The sequence below is a fragment of the Talpa occidentalis genome, unplaced genomic scaffold (genome assembly GCF_014898055.3).
Source record: "Talpa occidentalis isolate TD23 unplaced genomic scaffold, MPIMG_talOcc4v2.1 talOcc4.12, whole genome shotgun sequence".
NCBI lineage: Eukaryota > Metazoa > Chordata > Mammalia > Eulipotyphla > Talpidae > Talpa > Talpa occidentalis.
In genome coordinates this window covers 89,862,232-89,884,698 of record NW_023601212.1, presented here as the reverse complement: position 1 = coordinate 89,884,698, position 22,467 = coordinate 89,862,232, and the positions used below count along the sequence as shown (strand labels likewise).

General features: G+C 49.0%; 1 protein-coding gene across 2 annotated transcripts in view; it reads right to left on the bottom strand.

Annotated features, from left to right (window-relative positions):
- Window positions 1–22,467, bottom strand: part of COG7 (component of oligomeric golgi complex 7) — a 49,162-nt gene that overhangs the window by 9,107 nt on the left and 17,588 nt on the right. For both annotated transcript variants that reach the window (XM_037507420.2, XM_037507421.2), the window contains exons 8-13: window positions 20,094–20,221; window positions 18,964–19,118; window positions 15,330–15,446; window positions 13,025–13,090; window positions 8,121–8,307; window positions 6,401–6,541 (exon numbers count right to left, since the gene is read on the bottom strand). In XM_037507420.2, coding sequence (XP_037363317.1) covers window positions 6,401–6,541; window positions 8,121–8,307; window positions 13,025–13,090; window positions 15,330–15,446; window positions 18,964–19,118; window positions 20,094–20,221 — 794 coding nt within the window. The remainder of the gene's footprint in view (window positions 1–6,400; window positions 6,542–8,120; window positions 8,308–13,024; window positions 13,091–15,329; window positions 15,447–18,963; window positions 19,119–20,093; window positions 20,222–22,467) is intronic.

Here is a 22,467-nt window from a genome sequence, read left to right as displayed (position 1 = left end):
CCTCACAGACCTCCACTTTAAGGGCTCTCTCGTACAGTAAGGAGTTAGGGCTCAGGGGTTAGAGATGGCCCACATGTGCGGCACAGAGAGGGAGGTCCAGGAGAATGCACTTAGGAGGATGAAGACGGGCTTTAAATGTAAAGCCCATGACATATAAATTACATGTAAATTACGAGAGACAATAAGGGAGAGAGGGAGAAAGAGGCAGGAGAACCTGGAATTGAAAGGAGACATAGGCCAACCTCAGTGTGCAGAACTGCTCTGGATCCCGGTTCAGTTAAGTCATGACGTTATAAGACAACCGGAATTGTGAATACTGATTCATGATATTAAGAAAGTAGTTTTAGGGGCCTCCCTGGTGGTGCAAGGGGTTAAACACCGAACTATCAATCTGTCCGCAGTCTCTGCAGCATGAATTCGATCCCCGGACAGGGAGCTACCCACATGGTGTGGCAGACCTCGCCTGCCTCACCCGCTGCTCCCCTCAGCAGTGTATTTCAGTCAGTCTGCCTGTTCTGCTCCCCACTCTGTCTCTGGTGAATCCTCTCACCCCCGCCCCTGCATCTCTGGCCTGTACCCCAGCTCTTGTATGCATAAATAAATCTTTGTTTGAAAAGGTAGCTTTAATTTTCTTTTTTAGGGTTGGTTATAGAGTCATGATTATTTGCAGAGTTCCTATGGGGGTACATATGAAACAGGATGGCTGAGATGTGGTCACCGTTGAAGCCAGGCAGTGAGGACATGGAGTTCATTATAACCCTCTCTTGCATAGAAGTGACATTTTCATAATGAAAATTTTTTTTAATTTATATCTTTTACATCATTGTGTTTTCCCCATAAAATTCCCTCCACCAGTTCACCTCTGAACCTTCACTGTAGTCCCCTGTGCTCTTTTCGCCCTTGTTTTGATCCCTTTTCCTCCCCCTCCCTCGCAGAATGTCTTTTATTTATGGTTGCCTGCTAGTTTTTTCTTTCATTGTTATTTTTTCCCCCGATCCCTTATTCGGTTCCTCTATAATCCTCCCATAAGTGAAACCATTCGATATTTTTCTTTTTCCTTCCGATTTATTTCACTGAGCATGATCCCTTCTAGTGCCATCCGTGTTGCCGCAAATGGCATCAGTTTATCTTTTTTGATTGCTGAATAGTATTCCATTGCATATAGACCACATCTTCTTGATCCAATCATCTATTTTTGGGCATTTGGGTTGTTTCCATAGCTTACCTATTGTAAATAGTGCTACAATAAACATAGGGGTGCAGGCATCCTTTTGAATTAATGTTTTTGTGTCCTTTGGGTAGATTCCTAGGAGTGGAATTGCTGGGTCATATGGAAGCTCATTTTTAGTAGTCTGAGGAACCTCCACACAGCTTTCCATAGTGGTTGGATCAGTCCACATTCCCACCAGTACAGGAGAGTTCCTTTTTCTCCGCATTCTCACTAACATTTGTTGTTTCCTGCTTTTTTAATGTGTGCCATTCTCATTGTGGTTTTGAATAATGAAAAGTTTTTAAAAACAGACTAACATTGTGGCCTTGGGGTTCCAGGTGAATGTTCTGCATTGGGAGAGGCAAGGTCAGAGTGATGCTTTGTGAAAATCAACGCAGCAATTCAGAGGAGTGAGGGTAAGAAAGCAGCCAGTAAAAAGCTCAAGAAACAGGGACCTCCCTGGTGGCGCAAGGGGTTAAGATGCAACCTATGAAGCTATCCACAGCCACTGCAGCATGAGTTCGATCCCTGGCCAGGGAGGGGACCCACATGGCGCAGCAGACCTCTCCTGACTCGCCCACTGCTCCCCTCAGCAGTGTATTTCAGTCAATCCGCCTGTTCTTCTCCCCACTCTGTCTCTGGTGAATCCTCTCACCCACCCGCACACCCCCACACCTCTGGCCTATACTGGGGTACAGTTCTTGTATACATAAATAAATAAATCTTTAAAAAAAAAAAAAAGCTCAAGAAACAGTTTAGAGATGATGAGAACCTGAAGGGGGGCAGTGGCACAGAAAGCGACAGGAGACACACTTAGAGAGAAGGGACAAAGCAAATTGGTGCAGAGTCACTGGTACTTGTTATGGTGGCAAAGGAGCGCGGTAAGGAGCAGAGCAGTGAGGGTCAGGGAGCAATGGCTCAGGAGGCCAGGGGCTGAGCCGGCAGCACAAGAGCAGGAGCTGATGGGGGGGACAGACCACGGTCACGGTCACTGGGGGACGTCCGAGGGGCGAGTGCTGTGGGCTGGAGGCCTGAGAAAGGCTTCCAGGAGGAAGTGGGAGCAGCAAGGTAAGAAAGTGAACAGGCAGAGGGAGAGCAGATCCAGAGTGGAAGAATCTGGAATAAGGGTGAGGCAGAGTGGACTGAGCAAGGGAGGGGTGAAATAGCAGGCAAGACGAGGTGGACTTGAAGAGGGCAACAGGGAAATGCTGTGGATTATATTTCAATTGTTCAAAATTTATTTAAAGTGTCCTTAAATGGGCTTTATCTATCCATCTGTCACCAGGTAATACAGGTAAACTTCAATAATCTATTTGGAAAAGGAATACAGTGTTGGTTTATATTCTTGTAATGTAAAGGGCAGTACGATTTACCAGCAAACATTAAAAACAAACATTTAATGATCAGGGTTTAATTTTCAAATCCTTAAGTTCATATTTGCCTTTGTATTGTGAGCTTTCAAGCTGGCGCTGGGGGAGAGCCCTCCTAATCTCCCCAGCTGCCTGTGTCCATTCCCAGCAGCCCCAGGGGCGGTGGTAAGGCTAGAGTGAGAAGGTAAGATGCAGGCCACCAACAAGCCACTTGGGTAATGAGCTCTGGAATGCAGAAGTAGGGGCCCCCAGGACAAGTGGGAAGCACAGAACCCTTTTCAATGCAGAACTAAGACCAAGTAACTGGAAGTTAGGTTTCAGAACAGAAGGTCAAGATTTTAAGCTTTGACCAAAAAAAAACAAAAAAACCACAATAATAAAAGCAACCAAATCTGGAGGTCAGGAAAGGAGATGAGGAAGGTAAGGAATGTTAATCCCTCACTTTTGAGAGCAGGTGAAATAGTAAGCTCCATCTAAAATGATTAACAAAAGGCCTCCCTGGTGGCGTAAGGGGTTAAGCACTGGATTGTGAAGCTGTCCACAGCCTAGATTCTCGATTCTCAATTGGCAAGGGAGCTACCCACATGGCACAGCAGACCTCTCCTGTTTTGCCCACTGCTCCCCTTGTAACAGGGTGGTCCCCAGGAAAGGGGGAGGTTCCAGCTTCCCTGCCCCACCCAAGGAAGGGTGGAGCTGAGCAGGGAGAGAGGAAGCTGCAGAAGAGACTGAGGAAGGAAGGAAGCAGGATGGAGCCAGGAGAACTGGAGGAGGCGCATGGAGCCTAGAGACAAGTAAAGAAACTGCGCTTGTCTTTTGGTCGTGGACGGGGTGACACAGATGTGGGTGAGACCCATGGGGAGGTGACAATGGCAGTTTTTATCTGGATGTTGATTTTGCTCTTTTCCTTCCGGGCTTGTCCGGTTGTTTGTGACCCTTTTCTGTGGGTCCCCACTGGAAGATGCTTTAGACTTGTGGCAGGCTTTGGGGCCTTGCTCTGGGCCGACCCCATATGGATGGAGTTTTACCCACGAGGGGATGGGTAACTTTGGGTGCTTCATTTAGAAACTAGACTCTTTGCCTTACCTGTATTGTTTCCTAGTTTTTATTAAAGTTCCTTCCCATTAAAGTCTCCTATGTTTTGTGTTGATACGGCGGATGGCAGAACCCATTTAGAATAGGCAGGTTTGCGGGGTTTGGGCTGCCCCTCTCCCTGTCCTATAACAGATTCCACAGAAAAGGGTCACAAACAACCGGATAAGCCCGGAAGGAAAAGAGCAAAATCAACATCAAGATAAAAGCTGCCATTGTCACCTCCCCATGGGTCTCACCCACATCTGTGTCACCCCGTCCACGACCAAAAGACAAGCGCAGTTTCTTTACTTGTCTCTAGGCTCCATGCGCCTCCTCCAGTTCTCCTGGCTCCATCCTACTTCCTTCCTTCCTCAGTCTCTTCTGCAACTTCCTCTCTCCCTGCTCAGCTCCACCCTTCCTTGGGTGGGGCAGGGAAGCTGGAACCTCCCCCTTTCCTGGGGACCACCCTGTTACACCCTCAGCAGTGTGTTTCAGTCAGACTGCCTGTTCTGTTCCCCACTCTGTCTCTGGTGAATCCTCTCACCCCCCACATCTTTGGCCTGTACCCCAGTTCTTATATGCATAAATAAATCTTTGGAGGAAAAAAAAACGATTAACAAAAACAACGCATGGCTCCATCTTTTAAGAGTTTCCATAATCTTTCTTTTTCTTAACTCTGAAGAGACCTTCTGGAAAATAATATCTTTTGTTGTGAAAAAACTACCTCAAGTTCAACCATTCCTTTGGCGCCATTTAGTTTATTTTGTTTCCTAGTTAAGTGCAAGTAAAATTTCTATTATAAATCTCTTGTGTCTTTAAAAGCAGCACGTGCAGACAGGAAGTGCTTTCTACTTCTCCCTACAGAGCTGGGGATGCCACCAGCCTGCAGCGTGTGAGTGGGCCTGGCTCTAAGGACACCCAGTATTTACACTGATTACTTCTAGATGGTGGGGTCTTGATGGGGTTTATTGCCTTTTTCTTTGTACTTTCCTGTATTGCTTCAATTTCTGAAAATGATTATAATTTTTCTTTAAAAAAACTGTCATTCCTCTTAAAAAGATGAGATTCAGAGAAAGGAAGAAAACCTCCACCAGCTCAGCATCTCCTCGTGGCAGCTCTTAGCCCTCACCTCCCTGTCTGGGGAGAATTATTCATCCCGTGGTCGGTGAGGCCACAGAGCAAGGAGAGGCCTCGGCATGCGGCCCAGAGCTCAGGCTGCAGCGGGCCGTCCACATCATCACTCCCCTGCCCTTGACGCAGCGGCTCCTCCAGCTCCACCCTCCCACCCACTAGGAAAGCAAAATCTGCTTGGAGTAGAAAACATCAAGAATAAAAATCACAGAATTTCAGGGGTGAGCCTCATGACCTTGCAGGTCCATCGTGTCACTTTATGGATGAGGAGTCGGAGAGGCAGGGAGGGACTGAGACTTGACCAAATGTCTGCAACCATCCCAGCCTGGGCAGGTTCATGGTTGAGTCAAGAAAACAAAAAGAAAATTTTGGAGCCCTCGGGAGACTTGACAGGCCTTTAATGCTGAAGCAGGGGCCAGATATAGGGAGACCAGCAGGCAGGGAGGCTGGGAAGGAAGCAGCCACCAAGCCTCCTAACCCCCCACAATCTCCGCACTCTCTCCCGGGACTCCCTTCTGTCTTCAATCTCGTAATGACCCCTCTCTCTCTGGATCTCATGATGATCTCTCTTTCCAGGCACCCGACTAACAGGTGCACCTGCCCCATGCTCTCCAGCTTCTCGCCCACTGGCAGGTGTGGCCCGAGCTTGTGCTCCCAAGCCCTTCTTTACAATAACACGATATCACATGTAGGTAATAAGGCCTGGCAGGACGGCAAGGCTGCAGGTGGCAGCCACGAGGCTAGTGGCAGGCAGGAGAACAAAAGTTGGAGTAGCTCCATCTTCCCTATACCAAGTCGCATGGGGAGTGAGTGAGCACTCTCCAGAGGGCAGCAGAAAGCAGAGAACCTGCCATTACGCCAACAAGTTCCTGCTGCTAAAGTCCTTCCTAAAAGGACCTCTTGGCTATGAAAGGCCCATGCTTGCATCCTTCTGGAAAGACTATCTTCCCCAAAGCCTGAACCCAGGTAAACTTGAAGAGCCAGGGAGAAAGATTAGTCAGGGGACTGTCCCAGAAGCCAAACAAGGAAAGTGAGATCAGAGAGATAGAGCCAGTAGAGAAAGTGTGACTAGCAAGAAATCCCTGGAAAATGAATCAGGACAAGCAGAAAAGGCCAGCAGAGTGTGCCAATCTAAGGCAGCCACACAGAAAGGCATCAAGGACGGACCCCCCTCCATGCTACCCAGCCAAAGCACCCGATGAAATGCGATAAGGCACTCTCCTGAGCAAGGCTCTAGAACCAATTCTCCAGAAATGTCTGTGACCTAAAAACAACTCATTCTCAGAGGACAATTAGCTCCTCTGACCTGCCCTGACCTATCTAGCATGTAAGCTCCCTCCCTGATAGGGCACGCCTGTGCCTCTCCAAACTGTGAAGTCAGTCAAGTAACAGTTCCGAGAAAGGGCCTGGATGTACAGCATCGCAGTCGCTGCAGTGAAGATAAGCCCTGGCCAGAGCACAGCCGCTCCAGCCGCCCACCCCCCCGCAAAGGACTTCCAGCCTGGGCCTCACTGTGGCATCTCCCGAGCTCCAGGGGAGGGGATTTGAGCTCAAAGGCAAATGTGCTCTGAGGGAGGTAAGACTTGGGGAGGAGGGTGTCAATCCCCAGGAAACTCACGTCCATCTTGGAAACGAGCAGCAGCTGCTGTTTGATGCGCAAGAAGACGGAGTCAAAAGCCAACTGGTGGGCCTGCTGGTTCAGGCGGGTCAGAGCCACGCGAGACGCGGACAGCAGGTTGTGGTTACTTGACCCTTTCTCCTAAGACAAGAAAATGCAAGAGATAGTTTGTTAGGCCTCAAGTCCAACTGAGGTTTTGCTAAACAGTTTGAAAAAGCAGAGAGAGGTAAACAGAGGAGTGGTTTCCAGCAGTGGGGGTCCCCACAATGGCTGTGCCCCAGCCTCCCTGGGGAACATGCTGGAAAGCAGATACTTGGGTTCCACCCAGCGGGGTGGTGGGGCCCTGGTATAGATTTCTAATTCACTTTCCCAGGTGATTGGGACGCATCTGTGCTAACAAGCTTATGCAATGACAGTTCAGGAAAAAGTAAGCTGTGACCATCCCGTAAAGATGGGGGGTGGGGCATGGTCAGAAGTACTACAAAGGAGCAGGAGCCATGGGCAGGGCTCGGCTCCCAGCGAGGTCAGGTCAACCACACTCGGCTAGAGGCCAGAGCAGCAAGACCTGTGTGAGTACCAAGGAATTTCAAAAAGCCTGAGAAAAATACGGAGATGGAAAATGTAACCTTAGTTTTGCTATTATAACTGAACCGATTACAACAAACAGACATAAATCAGATTAGCAATAAAGATAAACAGAGTTGCCTTAACCTAATCACAGAAGCATGGATGAATGAACTTGCACAAGTGCTTGACGAAGTGTTTTTCAAGTTCAAATGCAGCCCGTTGGTGGGTCAAGGTGCAGAGAGATGGGGGAAGCTCTGCAAGGCCAACACTGAGGCCTCAGACATGTCCAGGGATACTGTGCCATAACCCCCAGAGCTCGCAACCCATCAGGGCAATGTTAGATGGGCTTCAGCACCAGAGGATCAGCATGTCTCCTCTGCCTGTCACCAAGAGGGAGGTTCAAAACAGCTCAGAGGGGAGGAGAGGTTCTAGAAAGGACAGCTCTGACTCTCAGAAGCATGGGGGCCATTTCCAGGTCTGTGTAGCTCATTCCATTTGTTGGAGATTCTCCTGTTCCCGGATCCCCAGGAGTCCAAGCTCAAAGCTTTATGGCAGGCAAACTAAGAGCTTAAACTGCAAGACCAGACAGGAGGGAACACGTATCCCCAAGTCCTTGATGGCCATGTGAGCAACTGGCACTAGAAGGGCTCCTAGCTTCTTTCCACCCTCCCTCTCTCCTGGGGAAAGAGCAGCGACTTCCCCAAGGGCTGGGCCGGGTCCCTCCCCCCTGCCCCATGGCTGTGTGTGCCCGCAGGGAGTATATAGCCTGGCCCCCTCCCCGCCATTCGGGAAGGGGAAGTGTCCCTGTGTGGGGGCCAGGGCCATCCAGCTCTGCCTGTCCTGCCGGCAAGCTGAGCTCTGCCTGGGGGCAAGACAAGCCCACTCGACCACAGATCTAGCCACGTGCCCCAGTCTGCCTCTCCTGAGCAACAAAGGACTATTTATATGATCCTACATCCATATTTCAGTTGGGACCAACCCAGTTTGGTCTATTAATGCCTTAGGACCGCAATATCAATGAGACAGAGAAGTGGCAGCAGGAGACGCCTCGGCTCAGGACTCACACACCGAGCCAGTGGCCCGGACCAGGGAAAGGGTGAGTGCCAGGCCCAAACCTTTCCATTGCAAGAATGTCATCAGTCTGGTCTCATACCTTGAGGGTATAAAGTATCTCCATTAAACTGGCATATTCAGCAGGGTTATCTTTCTGGAGATAATTATATTCCTGCCATGGGTTCCTGGCAGAGCTCTTCTTGTCTGTCAGGAGGCTTTCCTGAAAGCCGCTCAGGCTCCGGGGGCTATAGGAGTCGGAGAGATACTTCCCGGCTGTGGACAGGATCCTGTAACGACAACAAGGAGGGTCACACCCGAGTCGTCTGCTCGGCACTTTCTTCATGGAGCACTCAGATCCTCCTGAGGTGTACCCCGGGACAGTTTCATGAGGCAGATTGATTTAAGGTCCATTACAGAAGGACATGGAGACACACTCCAGCCTCAGGAGTCAGCTGGGGTGCAGATGCACAGTACACTATGGGGGTCATCCCTATTTAACACTCACTCTCCTAGAAACTGTCACCTACCGGACAAACCGCCCACACAGGACAGTTGTCACTTCACTCAACCTGAGCCACTGTGCACTTTCCACGTGGACCTTTCTTGCTACATGAGCATCACTGTGTGGAGTGGTCAAAGCCAAGAGGAGCCACCAGCACCACCTCCTGCAAAGGTGATGGACAGGCAGGGGACAGCTGCTCCCGAGGACAGTGGTGCCACTGGCCCTCCCATGTGCCCACCCACGGGACCCAGCATGGCAGCTGTGGGGCTTGTGTGGTTGAGCTCATCGGCACTGTATAAAGTCTGTTCTAGGTGCCAGAGAGAGATCCCTGAGAGAAACTGGTACCTTCCCGTTTCTGTAAGAAAGAAAAAGACCCAGAGGAAGCTCTCTCTGATGCTTGACCTTCGGTGCTGCTGGGGAAGCAGGACCTCTAGTTCCCACTGGGAGAACCCCCGCCCCTCCCAAGGGGGCCGAAAATTCTCCACTGCTTTCCTTAGCCCAGCTTTGCCAGCCAGTCTCCATATCTACGTGTGCAGAATGACACGCACACAGGTAGCCAGGTGAACACAGTAGGACAAGACCTCAAGTGTAGCTAATTCCCTGGCCCAGTCCTCATCATAATTTCTTTTGAAAAAATTGCTTTGGACTTGGAAGCTTTGGGTTGCATTCATTTTTTCAAAAACAAGTCCCCGAGCTTGTCAAGGAAGGCCTGTATCTGCAAACAAACCCTGGGGAGCTGGGCCTTTCTCAGCAACCACTGCCAACACAAGCAGCCACCTGCCTCCACCGTCAAGGTCAAGTTGCAGCTTTCCCCGTTGCTTAAGCCTACAGGGAATTTTGGTTGGGTCTTCTCGCTGCCAAACTGGATCATCCCCATCACTGCCTGACTTCCAAGTCTTGATTCTCCCTTGTCTGAATCTCCATGACCTTCCCACTGCCCTCCCACACTCCACTTAGTCTGTCCTCTTCAGGGTTAACAATGGCCTTTCCAAAAGGCAAATCTCCTTTTGTCTCCTTCCCAAAGATACCTCAGTGCCCCCAGGATGAAATTAAAAGCAGTGAGGCAGGCACCCTCCTTGCATTCCTCCTACTCCTGCTCCCAGCTCACACCCCATGCCCACCACACTGGCAGGCCCTGCTCATGAGCTGCCCCAGTCAGAAACGCCCTGTCCTTCGTGCATGTAGGGAAATTCGATTTCTTATTCAAGGATTGGTCCCAGGGGTGGCTTCTGTGCTGGTCTTTCTAGCCGTCACCCTTCCCCCAGGCACTCAGACTTCTGCTCCATCAGCCTCTCCCAGGGCTCTTATCACATGCAGCTACTTCTGCGAGGACAGAACAGACCGTTCTTCCTCTCTGAGTCAGTAGCACCGTGTACAGGCCTGGCACTGGGCAGGTGCTGCACAACCACAAGGTGAATGACAGGTAGGCTAGGAGCTACGCACTCTTCTGTGCCCCCAGGAAGGCAGCTCTGCTCTGCAGGGTCACGGCAATACATGTCTGGGCCTCAGCTGGGGACGTTGCGTCAGTCTGCCATCCAGGATGAAGACAGATATGTCAGAAATGTCTTCAGTGTTAAAGACTGTAGGCAAAAATGTCGGACAAACACAGCTCCAACCCCAATGAACAATGCCATCTTTTCCCTAGCCTCTTCTGCCAGACCTCACCTCAGCACCTGATCTGCTAGGCTCCGTATTCACTAGTGCTGTGAACTAAATGAGAGGTACACTTGATTTCTTGACTCATCAAGGAAGCATTTTCTCATTGTGGCCATGGGCTCTAGACTAGGTTTGGGGCTATCAAATGATTACACAGCTCTTGCCCTCAAGAAGCTCGGAGCTGAACAGGGGTTCAATATGTGCTGAAGTGCTAACAGCTGTGCCAGGAGAACGGGGGACATGTGCCAATCGAGGGAGGAATGGCATTTCAACCCCCTCTATTTCCTCAACTCATTTCATGAAGAGTTGCTAGCCTCTCTTCAGTCATGGAAACGCAGACATTTATATTGGATCCCAGAGTCTGACTGCCCTATTGAAATGCTCTATTTTTTTTAAGATTCATTTATTTATTTATACAAGCACTGGGTACAGTCAGAAGCACGGGAGGGTAAGAGAATTCACCAGAGCCAGAGCGGGGAACAGAACAGGCAGACTGATGAAATACACTGCTGAGGGGAGCAGCGGGTGTGGCAGAAGTCTGCGTGCCATGTGGGACCCTCGCCAGCAGCCGGGAATCGAACCGGCGCTGCAGAGGCTGCGGGCAGGTTCGCAGCCCAGCGCTCAACCGCTGCGCCACTGGGGAGGCCCCGAAATGCCCTATTAAGACCCTGTCCTGGTGAAAATACCAGTGTTCCAGAAATGAGCACCACAAAAGTACAGAGGAGCAAGGCAATGCCCCGGCACAGGAGAAGACCCGCACTGACTCCCAAGGTGGCCCATAAGTCACAAAATCATCTCCCTCTGCAAGGAGGTGATCTTATGAGCCCAACAGCCCATGTGACTCTTCGACCAAAGCGATCTGGAATGGCAGCAACGATCACCTCTGCTACCTGGGAGGAGCCGGGCTCCCCAGTGAGATTGACCGGGAGATAAGATAAGCTTTATAGGTGGCACACACCAGCCTCCCTAATGGGAACAGGTGGTGGCTGTCCCTCTTTTCCTTTTCTAGAGCTTCCAGAATGACCTGGTCTCCTGCAGAGGCTCCTTTGGCTACACCAAGTCTGCTCTCACCACGTTCCAAAGCTGGGGTCAGGCTTCCAGCAAGATGCAAGATGCAGGCGGGCCCATCCTTCACCCATCATGCACCTTCCCAAGAAGATCCCCCTTGTGCTTTGAATGTAATTTCACCTTCATTAAAAGGTTAAGAAAACCCGTCAGTCCAATATGGAAAGATGCAGAGACTCAAATCCAAGGACAGGCACTCACCTGTGAGAAAGGACAGTGTGGGGTGAGGACACTGCTGGACCCCGCTGGTGTCCAGGGGCAGATCCTGCCTCTCAGTTGAATCAACTATCTCTCCAAATACTTACTTTTACTTGAAAAGATACTACCCATGCCATGCGTTACGCCTCAACGCCTCCTCATCTGTAGAGAGGGGAATAAGAATAGAACCTGCAAGCTATTTGGCGCTGGGGGATTACAGTGAACTCATGAACCCCCTTAAGGTCAGAGCTCACTCAGTAAATGATGTCCAGCTGGGACCAAGGGGACTGTTAACCATGTTCCTTCTGGAGAAAGCGTTTTCGTTTCATATGCTGGTGAACTGTTTTAATTTCTTCAATGAGCTGGGGCCAGCCTATAATTACTACTGTAATTAAGAATATAATACACTACATGCCTTTCCTTTAAATAGGTAAATGTTCTATTTTCACCTCTTCTAAGGAGCCCTCTGTGAGCCCAGATCTACTCGCTGCTCTACCACTGGCACCCCTTGCTGCGTGGGTGGTGAGCACGCGTGTGGGAGGCACGTGCCTCACTTGCATCACCACACCTGTGGGGGTAGGTTTTACACATTTTTCATGCCAGGCTGGTCAGGAGTTATGAACAGCCAGGGCTGCCCCCATTCTACCCACTGTAAGACTTTCCCCTGGAGAATCAGAGCGATATGATGATCCAGAGTTCAGAAATGAAGGAAACCCAAACGGTGGTGACAAGAAGAAATAGGCAACTTGGGAGCAAGTGTGACCCCCTGCTGGCGACTCAGCCCCACCCCCAACCCCAGCTTCACTTCGCATTGTACCACCGCCACAAAGTCCCTACCACAGATGTCTTTAGGACAATACGGAATTTTCCAAGAAAGGAGTGAAGGAGCTTCTGCTAGGCCCTCACACAACTCTAATGTGAAGCAGATTTCTCCATCCCCAATTCCTAGAGTAGAGAAAACAGCCTACCCGGGAGAGGAGAGCTTCAGCTAAGAGGAAGGGAATGTGGCAGGCTGGAGTCTTTGAGGGGCAAACCAGTCTGAATGGGTCGCTTCAGGGCACAAGAGCCCAGGTAGAGTGGACAAGGGTGCAGGAGGGACTCTTCCAAGAGCTGACCCGAAAAATCTTGGACACAAGTCTGTTCAGTGGCACAGACTTCCACTGCAGAACTGGAAGGAGGCTGGCTGGGGTCGTTTCAGGGCTGTAGGCCGGCCCAGGGACTAAGCCACCATTTGTTTCCCTGGCGAGATTTATTTTGAGTACCAATAACTGGCTGACAAACAAGCAGACAGAACCCAGCCCGTTCATAATTTGGAGACAATATGTACTACTCCTCATTGAGGCTGTGATGTCCTCGTCCAAGCAAAATGACGTGACCACAGCCAAGTAGGTGAGAGTTGTGCCTGTTTTAGGTGCTCAATAAATGTGTAATGATGACAATAATGACACTGCGTATCTAGGTACAGACAGTCCTTGAGCTTGGTGGCTTTCAGAGTGACCCTATGTTGTTGCTGTCCTGTGTGCTGTGTGAAAAGTCCTTCCCCCAACCACAAACCCGGGGAATAGCACACAGTCCCCGCCTACCTGTTTGCTAGCTGCTGCTCAAAGTCTCCACATTGCCTCAAGAGCTCTCCACAGGTGGCTATTATCCTAAACAAAGCAAAAAGCACTTCACGTTCAAGTATCTGGAATGCCACGTTTACAGGACAAACATTGTCTCATTCATAAAAATTCTAACTATTCACTCCTTTGGGAGTGAACTGGTAAAGCAGTTAACCATTTGATCACCTAGCTGAAATGTTTTAGTAATTAGTGTCAGTCGTAAATGCTAGTCCTTTCTAGTATTCCTTTTTTTAAAAAAAGAGATTTATTTATTTATGCATACAAGAGTTGGGGTGCAAGCCAGAGGTGCGGAGTGGGGGGGATGGGAGGTGAGAGAATTCACCGGAGACAGAGCAGGGAGCAGAACAGGAGAAGTGACTGAAATACACTGCTGAGGGGAGCAGCGGGCGAGACAGGAGAGGTTTGTTGTGCCATGTGGGTCAGCTACCCAGTCTGCGATGAAACTCATGCTGCAGTGGCTGCTAATAGCTTCACAGTGCTGAGACTTAGCCACTTGTGCCACCAGGGAGGCCCCTCTAATATCATTTAATAACCTCTGAATCATAATTCTCCCCAGTACATTATTAAATAAATTCACATTTCCAAAATACTGAGGTGTTTTGGGCTTTGTCCTTGAGAAAACAAATTAGAAATACACCGTATCCAAAATTTAAAAACCAAAATTCATTATTTAGTATTTGTAGGATGTCTGCTATTTGCAAGGCATGGAAGAGAAACTTGTTTTGACACCAGAGGCATCTCTCTTTGATCGCATGAAAGGCAGCCCGAGTGATCAGCATATCTGTGTTTAGTAATCCTTTAATTTTCAAGTAATTTTATGCTAGGCCTCAAACTCCAACTACCGAGTCCTTCAACACTACTCTATAATGTCAGGACAAACCCAAGGATTAAAAAACATCTTAAGCCTGGTTAACTTTTAACTTTCTTTAAGAGTACCTATCAGCAGCGGGTACCGGCATTCCGCTGAGAGAGGCCTATGAGGAAGCCAGCTGGTCCCCTCGCCTCAGGAGTGGCACATCTGCCGACTGAATCCCATATCCCAGCACATCCAGTACCACCGACGGTGGGGCAGAGTCAGCATCTAGAACACTACATTTCATCAAAGAAAGTAAAAAATCCAGGTCTGGGCCCGTGGGGAGAGTCCTCAGACGTAGTCCTGGGTGTACCTGGATTAAAGAAGCCTGGGGAGGGTCTGGATCCGCCATGGCCTGGGCCACCTGCCGACACTGACGTGTGTCATGAGCATCAGTGCGGCCAGCTGAGGCCAGAGTCAGGCAGAAGCTGTAAGTGGGCAAAAAGCAGCTTCTCTAGGAGGCGTGTACACCCATGAAGAATGGTTTTGAGAGAAATTTCTAAATTCTTTTCACCTCTGACAGTATAGATGCTAGACACCACGCACGTGGCAGAGGCACAGGACAGCTGAGCAGATGCCCAGTCTGCGGGGACTCCAGCCACTACCCTCAATGGGCCACGGCCTTGGGGCAATGAGGGCCCAGCTTTCAAAGCCTTCAATTTTTAGGTGAAATCAGAAATACGGATTATGTTAAATCTGGTTTTTAAATGTTGATAATGAATTCAAAATTGTTCTGTTGAAATGCAGTGTTCAAAATTGAAATGTAGTGTTTTAGATCAAAACATGCCCACAGGTCGGAGCTGGCTGCACCCACTGGTTAGACACACCAAGGGCCACTGCCCATCACACTGTCCCCTCAGGGCTTGGGGCAACAGGTGTCTGCCTCGGGGCTCACAGGTCACCCAGGATCTGCTCATCAACAGCCAGGTGGGAGGGTCACCTCAATGCCTTTCACCGGGACTCCTACGCAGCCCTTTCTAGGCCATGGGGTCTGGCCTCACCATCTCACACTATGGCTCTGAGATCCAGAAACAGGGTCCAGCCAGCTGCGAGTTCTCTCAAATACAAGCGCCATGTTATTTTAGCTCTGTAGAAACCATAGGCTGGGGGGCGGGGGCGAGCCTTAAACAAAATATAAAAAATAAAAGTCCCCAGAGGAGGTGAGTTCATAAAGAACTTTTTAAAATACTGTAAGAGCAAGAGGGACCACCCTGGTGCTTTTATATGGTGGGTGGGTTTTCGTTGAGTCGCTTGTTTTCAGAGGCTAGATAGAGTGTTTGCTTTGAAGAAGAAATGGCAGCAAGAGAACAAGAACCAGCCCCTTACGGACACAGTCACCATTTCATATACCACATTCTACATGCTTATGTTTCCTACATTAGGAACAGGCTTAAGCTACAGCCCCCACTTTACCTAACGGAGTTCTGAAAAGCTGTCCAGTCTTCTTGAAAAAGGGAGTTGGGAGGAATCTCATCCAGCTTGCACTTCTTCCGTATTGACTGGAGCGTGCTGGTGAAGTCAGACGCATACCTGGGGAAAGAGGACAGTGTCAGACCCCGGGTCCAAACCCCCCCGGAGTCAGACAGCCTCGGACAAACTGCTAATGACCTTGAATGTGTACTCAGAGGCTCCTGCCTTTACAGTGTGACCACAAAATGGTCTGCTCTATGTGGCAAGACCACCGTGCCCACCCGGCAGAGCAGCTGCAGTGGAGGAGGGAGGCAGCCACTGAGACTAAGACCCTGGTGACCGAACAGTGATGCTGGCAAACCGCTCCCTCGTCCTAACAGGGGCCTTTCTTTGGAAGCTGGTTCCAAGAATTGTTTAAAACATCGCAGTCCTACTATGGCACTTGACCGTCACCTGGGACCCTGTCCAGGGTTGTTTTGCAGCATTTACATTAAACTACCAAGCTGCCCGGCGGGCAAGAGCCTGCCCTCAAGGAACAGGAGCATGAAACTAGATTGGAGCTGCAGACTCCCTCACATGCGGCCTGCTCCTGCTGCACACCAACCTTCCATCCTGGCGCCGGGCATGGGTTGGATTAAATAGCTTATCTGAGTACATGTTCAACATGTACTTCCATTTTGAGACTAGATGCTCTAGGAGGGCAGGACTAGCCCCAGCTCATAACTGCGTCCCCAGGAAATCAGCAGCAGGCCGGGCTGAGGGAGACATGTGGAAATAGCGCCTGAATGAACATAAGACTGGCCCGTAGCCCTGGGCCTCAGTTTCCTAGTCTTTCAAATGGATTTAGTGCTGTTTTCTGCACCACCTCACAGAGCTGTTGTGATGCTGAAGTAAAGGAAATGATACAAACAAGAGTTCCCTGAAAAGTATGAAATGAAAGCTGATGTGGGGTGGTCCTTTTTTAAGGCTGTAGAGTTGGTGGCACATGAACAGTGTGTGTCCTTGGGAGGGGCTTTAATTACACGCTTTCACTTCACTGTCTCAAGGAGATGGCACCACCAGTTTCCTCAGAGGAAAGACAGCAACATGCAGAGAAGAGCACTGACCCGCCGAGGGCCCCAAAGTAAGGGCCAGACGAGCCCCTGGGCCCAGGCTCCATCACCATCGAGTCCTACCTCTTTCACACCTGCCGCCTGCTGTAGTCTAGTTCAAGTGAGGCCAGTGTCCTCCTGTCTGCCCTGCATGCTTCATCCTCCCTCAACGCCCTCCCCAACCCCCCCCCACACACACACACACACCTGGGCAATGGCCGGTCCTGCCAGCGAGCTTCGCCCTAACCCCTAACTTCATAAACATCAGCTGTTTCGGTTGTTTCATTTTCACGAAATATCCTTGGGTATAGTGGGATTTTCAAGAGGGGTTTGTATTCTTTTTAAAATGAAGTTGTTAAAATAATCAACTGAAAAACAAAAAGTAAAAATAGAACGAGCCAGCGCTGGGAGGAATGGGGTGAGAGCGGGGCAGCTCTGGGTACCTGCGGTCTTCACCGTTCATAGTTGAGGCAAGAGGCCGTCGTTAATGCTGATACACAAGACGTCTGCTCTAAAGTTGGGCGGGGGAATGAAGAGACAAACAGCTAAATGTTCAAAACTGGCTACTTCTCAGAAGAACTAAGGTAAGCAGGAAGGGGGAGAAAGGCTTTTTTTTTAATACCTTTTCATATTTTAAAAGTTATTTCTAAAAGCAGTATTTTTGTTATTTTATAGTCTCATTTTCTTAGATCTCAAAAATTTCTTTCCATCCAAAAACCCTGGTTGCTGGCAGAGAAAGAGGTAACTTTTTTTTTTCTTTTAATTTAGCTTGTTGCTGAGGCTTCTCTTTCCGCGGGAACACATCCACAGGTGACACGGGCATCTGTGGGCAGGGCATGAGGCCCCAGAGGCTTTCCATGCCGCTCCTGGGAGCTCCCCGGGAGGCGCTGCCTGCCCAGGGCAGCGACAGAGCACTGCGCCCAAGGACCCTCAGAGCTCACGGGGGCATGCTCAGTATTTCTGGAATGACAAGAGCTCCTTAAACTTATAGCAAAACAGCATTCGGTTCAATAAAAGGAATTTCTTGAGACTCAGAGCAACTTCATTCTTAAACAAGCTACCCCTGGGAGGTCTCCTGGAGAGCCTAAGAATGTAGTTGTCTATAAGCAAGAGGCTGGAGCAGCTGGCATCCTGAGGCCCTTGCACCTCAGGTGTAGGTCAGAGAACCCTGTCTGAAATGGCTGGCTTCCCTTTTGTTTTTGCTAACTAAACTTAATTTCCATTTCTCCTTCTCTCTTTGTTTTAGCAACTTGGTTGTGACATAATTCACAGCCACACAATTCACACACTTAAGGGCACAAGCCTATAGTGCAGTCCCAGAGTCCAACAGCCATCACCACCAGCAATTTTAGATCATTTTCATCACCCCAGAAAAAAAACTCCAAAACGTGTAGCAGTCACCCCCATCTCCTCCAATTCTGTCTCCCCAGCCTCAGGCAACCACTAATCTACTTTGTCTCTGCAGCTGCCTGTTCTCGAATCTCATCTACACAGAATCAAGTCACCTTTTGTGACTTGCTACTTTCACTTAGCAGGAAGCTCACAATCTTTCTATTTTCTATTTTTAATGAAACAAGAAATATGTGTCCCTTTTTAAAAGAGAGAAAATAACAAAGCTATCCACCACCATCCTAGCCTTCCTAAACTCCCCAAAGAAAATGAATGCTTTGAGTCTTCTGTTGCTTAACCTTCCACATCCAGACTCAGCAGCCCTGCCCTGTCAGGGCACAGATATTTTAAGGTATCTTCAGGCCTCTACCTTCACAGAGTGGCAGCATCACGGGCCACAGGGAAGTGCATGGGCATGGCTGTGTCCCAGGAAACTTTATTTACAAGAACAGATGGCATGCCACATTTGACTCATGAGCTCCAGTTTATCGACCTCTATCTATAGGAATATGTAATACATTTTTAAAGTATAAAAAAAGATCCAGGCAAGGAGCTGGTACTCCTGGTGTTTTGTAAATAAAGTTTTACTGGTACACAGCCACGCCCATTCACGGAAGTGCTGTCTGTGCCTGCTCTCATGCTGGAAAGCAAAGGGCCACAAAAGTCTCTACCAACTTTACGGCTGCAAGGTCTGAGATACTTGCCATTGGGCCCTTGGCAGAAAAAGTTCATCAAGTCCTGCTATAGAAAATAAACCTCATTTTTGTACGTTCTTTTTACATACTGTGTTACACTATAACTTATTCTGCAACTTCGTTTTATTCACTCTGCAGTATGTTTCTGAGATCTAACCGTGTTGCTATGCATAGATCTAACTAAAATCTTAACTGCTGCATGGCGGCCCCTGTGTGAACACACCAGATCTTATTCAGCCACTGCCAAACTGATGGGTATTTAGGTTGCTTCCAATGATCTGCCACTACAAACAGTGCCCCAGCGAACACCCCTGGGAATGTCCTCTCGGGCCCGAGTGTGATGTCCTCTCCAGGGGCAGCACCGGGATACAGGACAGGGATACACATATTTTTCACTGGGATAGACGTCATTCTCCAGTGTGGCCGGCCCTGCCCCCACCCCAACCCCCACCCCAGCCTTACTTGGCAAAGAGGGATTTCAGGGCTGTCAGCAGGCCACAGGTCCCCAGGCCATTGGTGAATCGGATGCATCTGTCCACGGCTGCGGACGCCAGACCAAACAGCTTGGTCACGGAGTGGCTCAGCTCCTGCACACAGTCGATGACCTCTCCGTGCTCCTGCACAGCAAATATGGACAAGCAAAAGCCACCTCAGACCCAAGAACAGATGAGCGGACACTAAGGTGAGGCAGACAGCCAAGCCTCCTCATTCACGGTACAACCACTTTTTTAACAGGGATGTCAGCAGTACACTCCCTAACCCGACAGCTCCTCAAGGCCTGCCCCAGGGCAGCCGGTTCAAGTGGCCAGTGAGGTCACAACAGAAAAGCCTATCAAATCCTTATAGTCATCCTCACAGTTCTCATCTCCTTCTTCTTTTTCTGTGGTGGAGATGGCGTCTTGCTCACATTTACCAGCTAGGATTCAAATTCTCCATATAAGACACTCCAAAAGAATGCAGTGAACAGAAACTGCTTCCTTGGGGGGCAAGAATGTAACAGAAGCAGAACACTTTCTAGGAACGTCCCTAGAAAACACAAAAATGGCAACAGGCTGCAGATTCTAATGACTTTAAGATCAATTCTTTAATGTCTGCTCTCCCCAGAGTGGACAACCCTAAAATAGCATTTGTACTGGGAATGACCTCTACCCCCCAGTGTCAGTGACCCATCCCTACATCACCTCTAACACTGCCCATGCCAGCTTGGCTCCCATGCCATCTGCACATCTTCTTTAAACAAAACTGCCCGTTATGAGAGTAGGAATATGAGAGACATTGAATTCATCCCCAGATTTCTAGGGGATGAATTCAAATCAGAAACACGGAATCATCCCCAGAAGATTTAAGCATCTTATTTTTTCTAGATCTTTATTGGGGACCTAGAAAGCTGCCAGCCTAGCTGGAATTGCATTTCATACGAGGATCCCAACAGCCCAGGAGGCACCTAGATCCCATTTTTTGCAGACCTGTTCCCATTTCTTTGCAAACCTGATTCCACCTCATACCTTCTCCAGTGCATTCCATCCCTAACCCCATGCCTGGCAAACAGAATGATTCCTCAAATTAGGCCACTGGCAATAATAGGACATTACCAAAGGCACCGCGCTAATCTGAATGCGTAGGTTCTTCTCTTCCATGTCACCGTACTTCAACTGGTAGGGTTTGTACGGAGCATACACGGCATCCACCAGCTCCATGACTTTGACCAAGTTGTGTTCATCTTTAGGGAAATGGAAACAAAAAGCAATAATGAACAAAGAGGGGCTCCCTGGTAGCCTAGGGGTGAAATCTCAGCACTATCATTGTCAAGGCCTGAGTTCAATCCCTGGCCAGGGAGCTGACCCACATGGCGCAGCAGACCTCTCCTGTCTCACCTGCTGCTCCCCTCAGCAGTGTATTTCAGTCAATCTGTCTGTTCTGTTCCCCACTCTGTCTCTGGTGAATCCTCTCACTCCCCCGCACACCTCTGGCCTGTACCCCAATTCTTTTATGCATAAATAAATCTTTAAAAATAAATAAAGAGGACAATATGGCAAGCATCTTTTAAATTTTCATTCCTTAGCAACTATAATTTTAAAACTTGTCCTAAGAAATAACCAGAGCTGGACATAATAATTAATGTGTAAGATTATTCACGATACCTTTATTTATAATAGTGGATTTAAAAAATTTCAAGTAAGCCATAGTTGTCGTCATTAAAAACCATGTGTCAGGGGCCTCCCCTGGTGGCGCAGGGGGTTAAGCACCGCACTACGAAACAATCAGCAGCTGGGGCCTCCCCAGTGGCACAGCGGTTGAGCTCTGGGTTGCGAAGCTGCCCACAGCCTCTGCAGCGCCGGTTCGATCCCCGGCTGCTCCCTGGTCACCGGAGGAGGGTCCCACATGGCGTGCAGACCTCTCCTGAGGCCCGCTGCTCCCCTCAGCAGTGTACTTTGGTCCTTCTGCCTGCTCTGCTCCCTGCTCTGGCTCTGGTGAATTCTCTCACCCTCCTGCACTTCTGACTGTACCCAGTGCTTGTATAAATAAATAAAAATAAAAATAAAGCAATCAGCAGCCTTTGCAGCATGAGTTCAATCCCCGGCTGGCCAGGGAGCAACCCACATGGCGCAGCGGACCTCTCTTGACTCGCCCGCTACTCCCCTTAGCAGTGTATTTCAGTCAGTCTGCCTGTTCTGTTCCCCACTCTCTGGTGAATCCTCTCACTCCCTGCATCTCTGGCCTGTTCCCCAGCTCTTGTATGCATAAATAAATCTTTAAAAAAAAAAAAAAACACAATGTCTTAGGAAAATATTTAGTCACATTAAAAAAAGCTTTTTTTAGGGCCTCCCCGGTGGCGCAGCGATTGAGCGCTGGGTTGCGAAGCTGTAGCGCTGGTTAGAACCCCGGCCACCGGATAAGAGTCCCACATGGCGCGCAGACCTTTCCTGCTGCCCGCTGCTCCCCTCAGCAGTGTACTTCGGTCCTTCTGCCTGTTCTGCTCCCTGCTCTGGCTCTGGTGAATTCTCTCACCCTCCCGCGCTTCTGACTGTACCCAGTGCTTGTATAAATAAATAAATAAATCTTGAATGAAAAAAAAAAAAGCTTTTTTATTTTAAGCAAAAAGAAAAGATTGCATATGAACCACACTTTTAAACACATAGAATATGTGTATAGCCATACATGTATATATTTATATTTATATTCATTTATATTTATATAATGTGTATTTGTAGAAAATGTGCATTTGTATCTGATTTATTAGGAGGAAAAATAACAGACTGTTGCCAGAGGCACTCTCTGAGTGATGAGGTTAGGGATAACTTACATTCTTTTATTTTTATGTATGCTTCCAAAATGCTTTTAAATTAATTTTAAAAAAATACTTTGAGGGCCTCCCAGGTGGCGCAGCGGTTGAGCGCTGGGTTGCGAAGCTGCCCGCGGCCTCTGCAGCGTCGGTTCAATCCCCGGCTGCTCCCCGGCCACCAGAGGAGGGTCCCACATGGTGCGCAGACCTCTCCTGCCGCCTGCTGCTCCCCTCAGCAGTGTACTTCGGTCCTTCTGCCTGCTCTGCTCCCCGCTCTGGCTCTGGTGAATTCTCTCACCCTCCCGCGCTTCTGACTGTACCCAGTGCTTGTATAAATAAATAAATAAATAAATAAACAAAAAAACCCAAATAAATAAAATCAATCTTAAAAAAAATAATAATAATAAAATTAAAAAAATATTCTTTAAAAAAAATACTTTGAAAGCCTCAATAGGAATCATCAAAAATCTAAACCTGACTTACAATTGATTTCTGTATCTGACTCTTGCAAGTGACGTTCTTTCTTCTTCAGTAACGTTCCTCATGAAGGGGAGGAAGGCTTTGTGCTCCTGCATCACCTTTACCCTTCTCTGACCCAGGAGGGTGTGTGGCCAGATACCCACAGCCACTGGGCCCAGGGTGCCCCCTCCCTGGCAGTAACCACATGGCCCCCATGCCTTGCC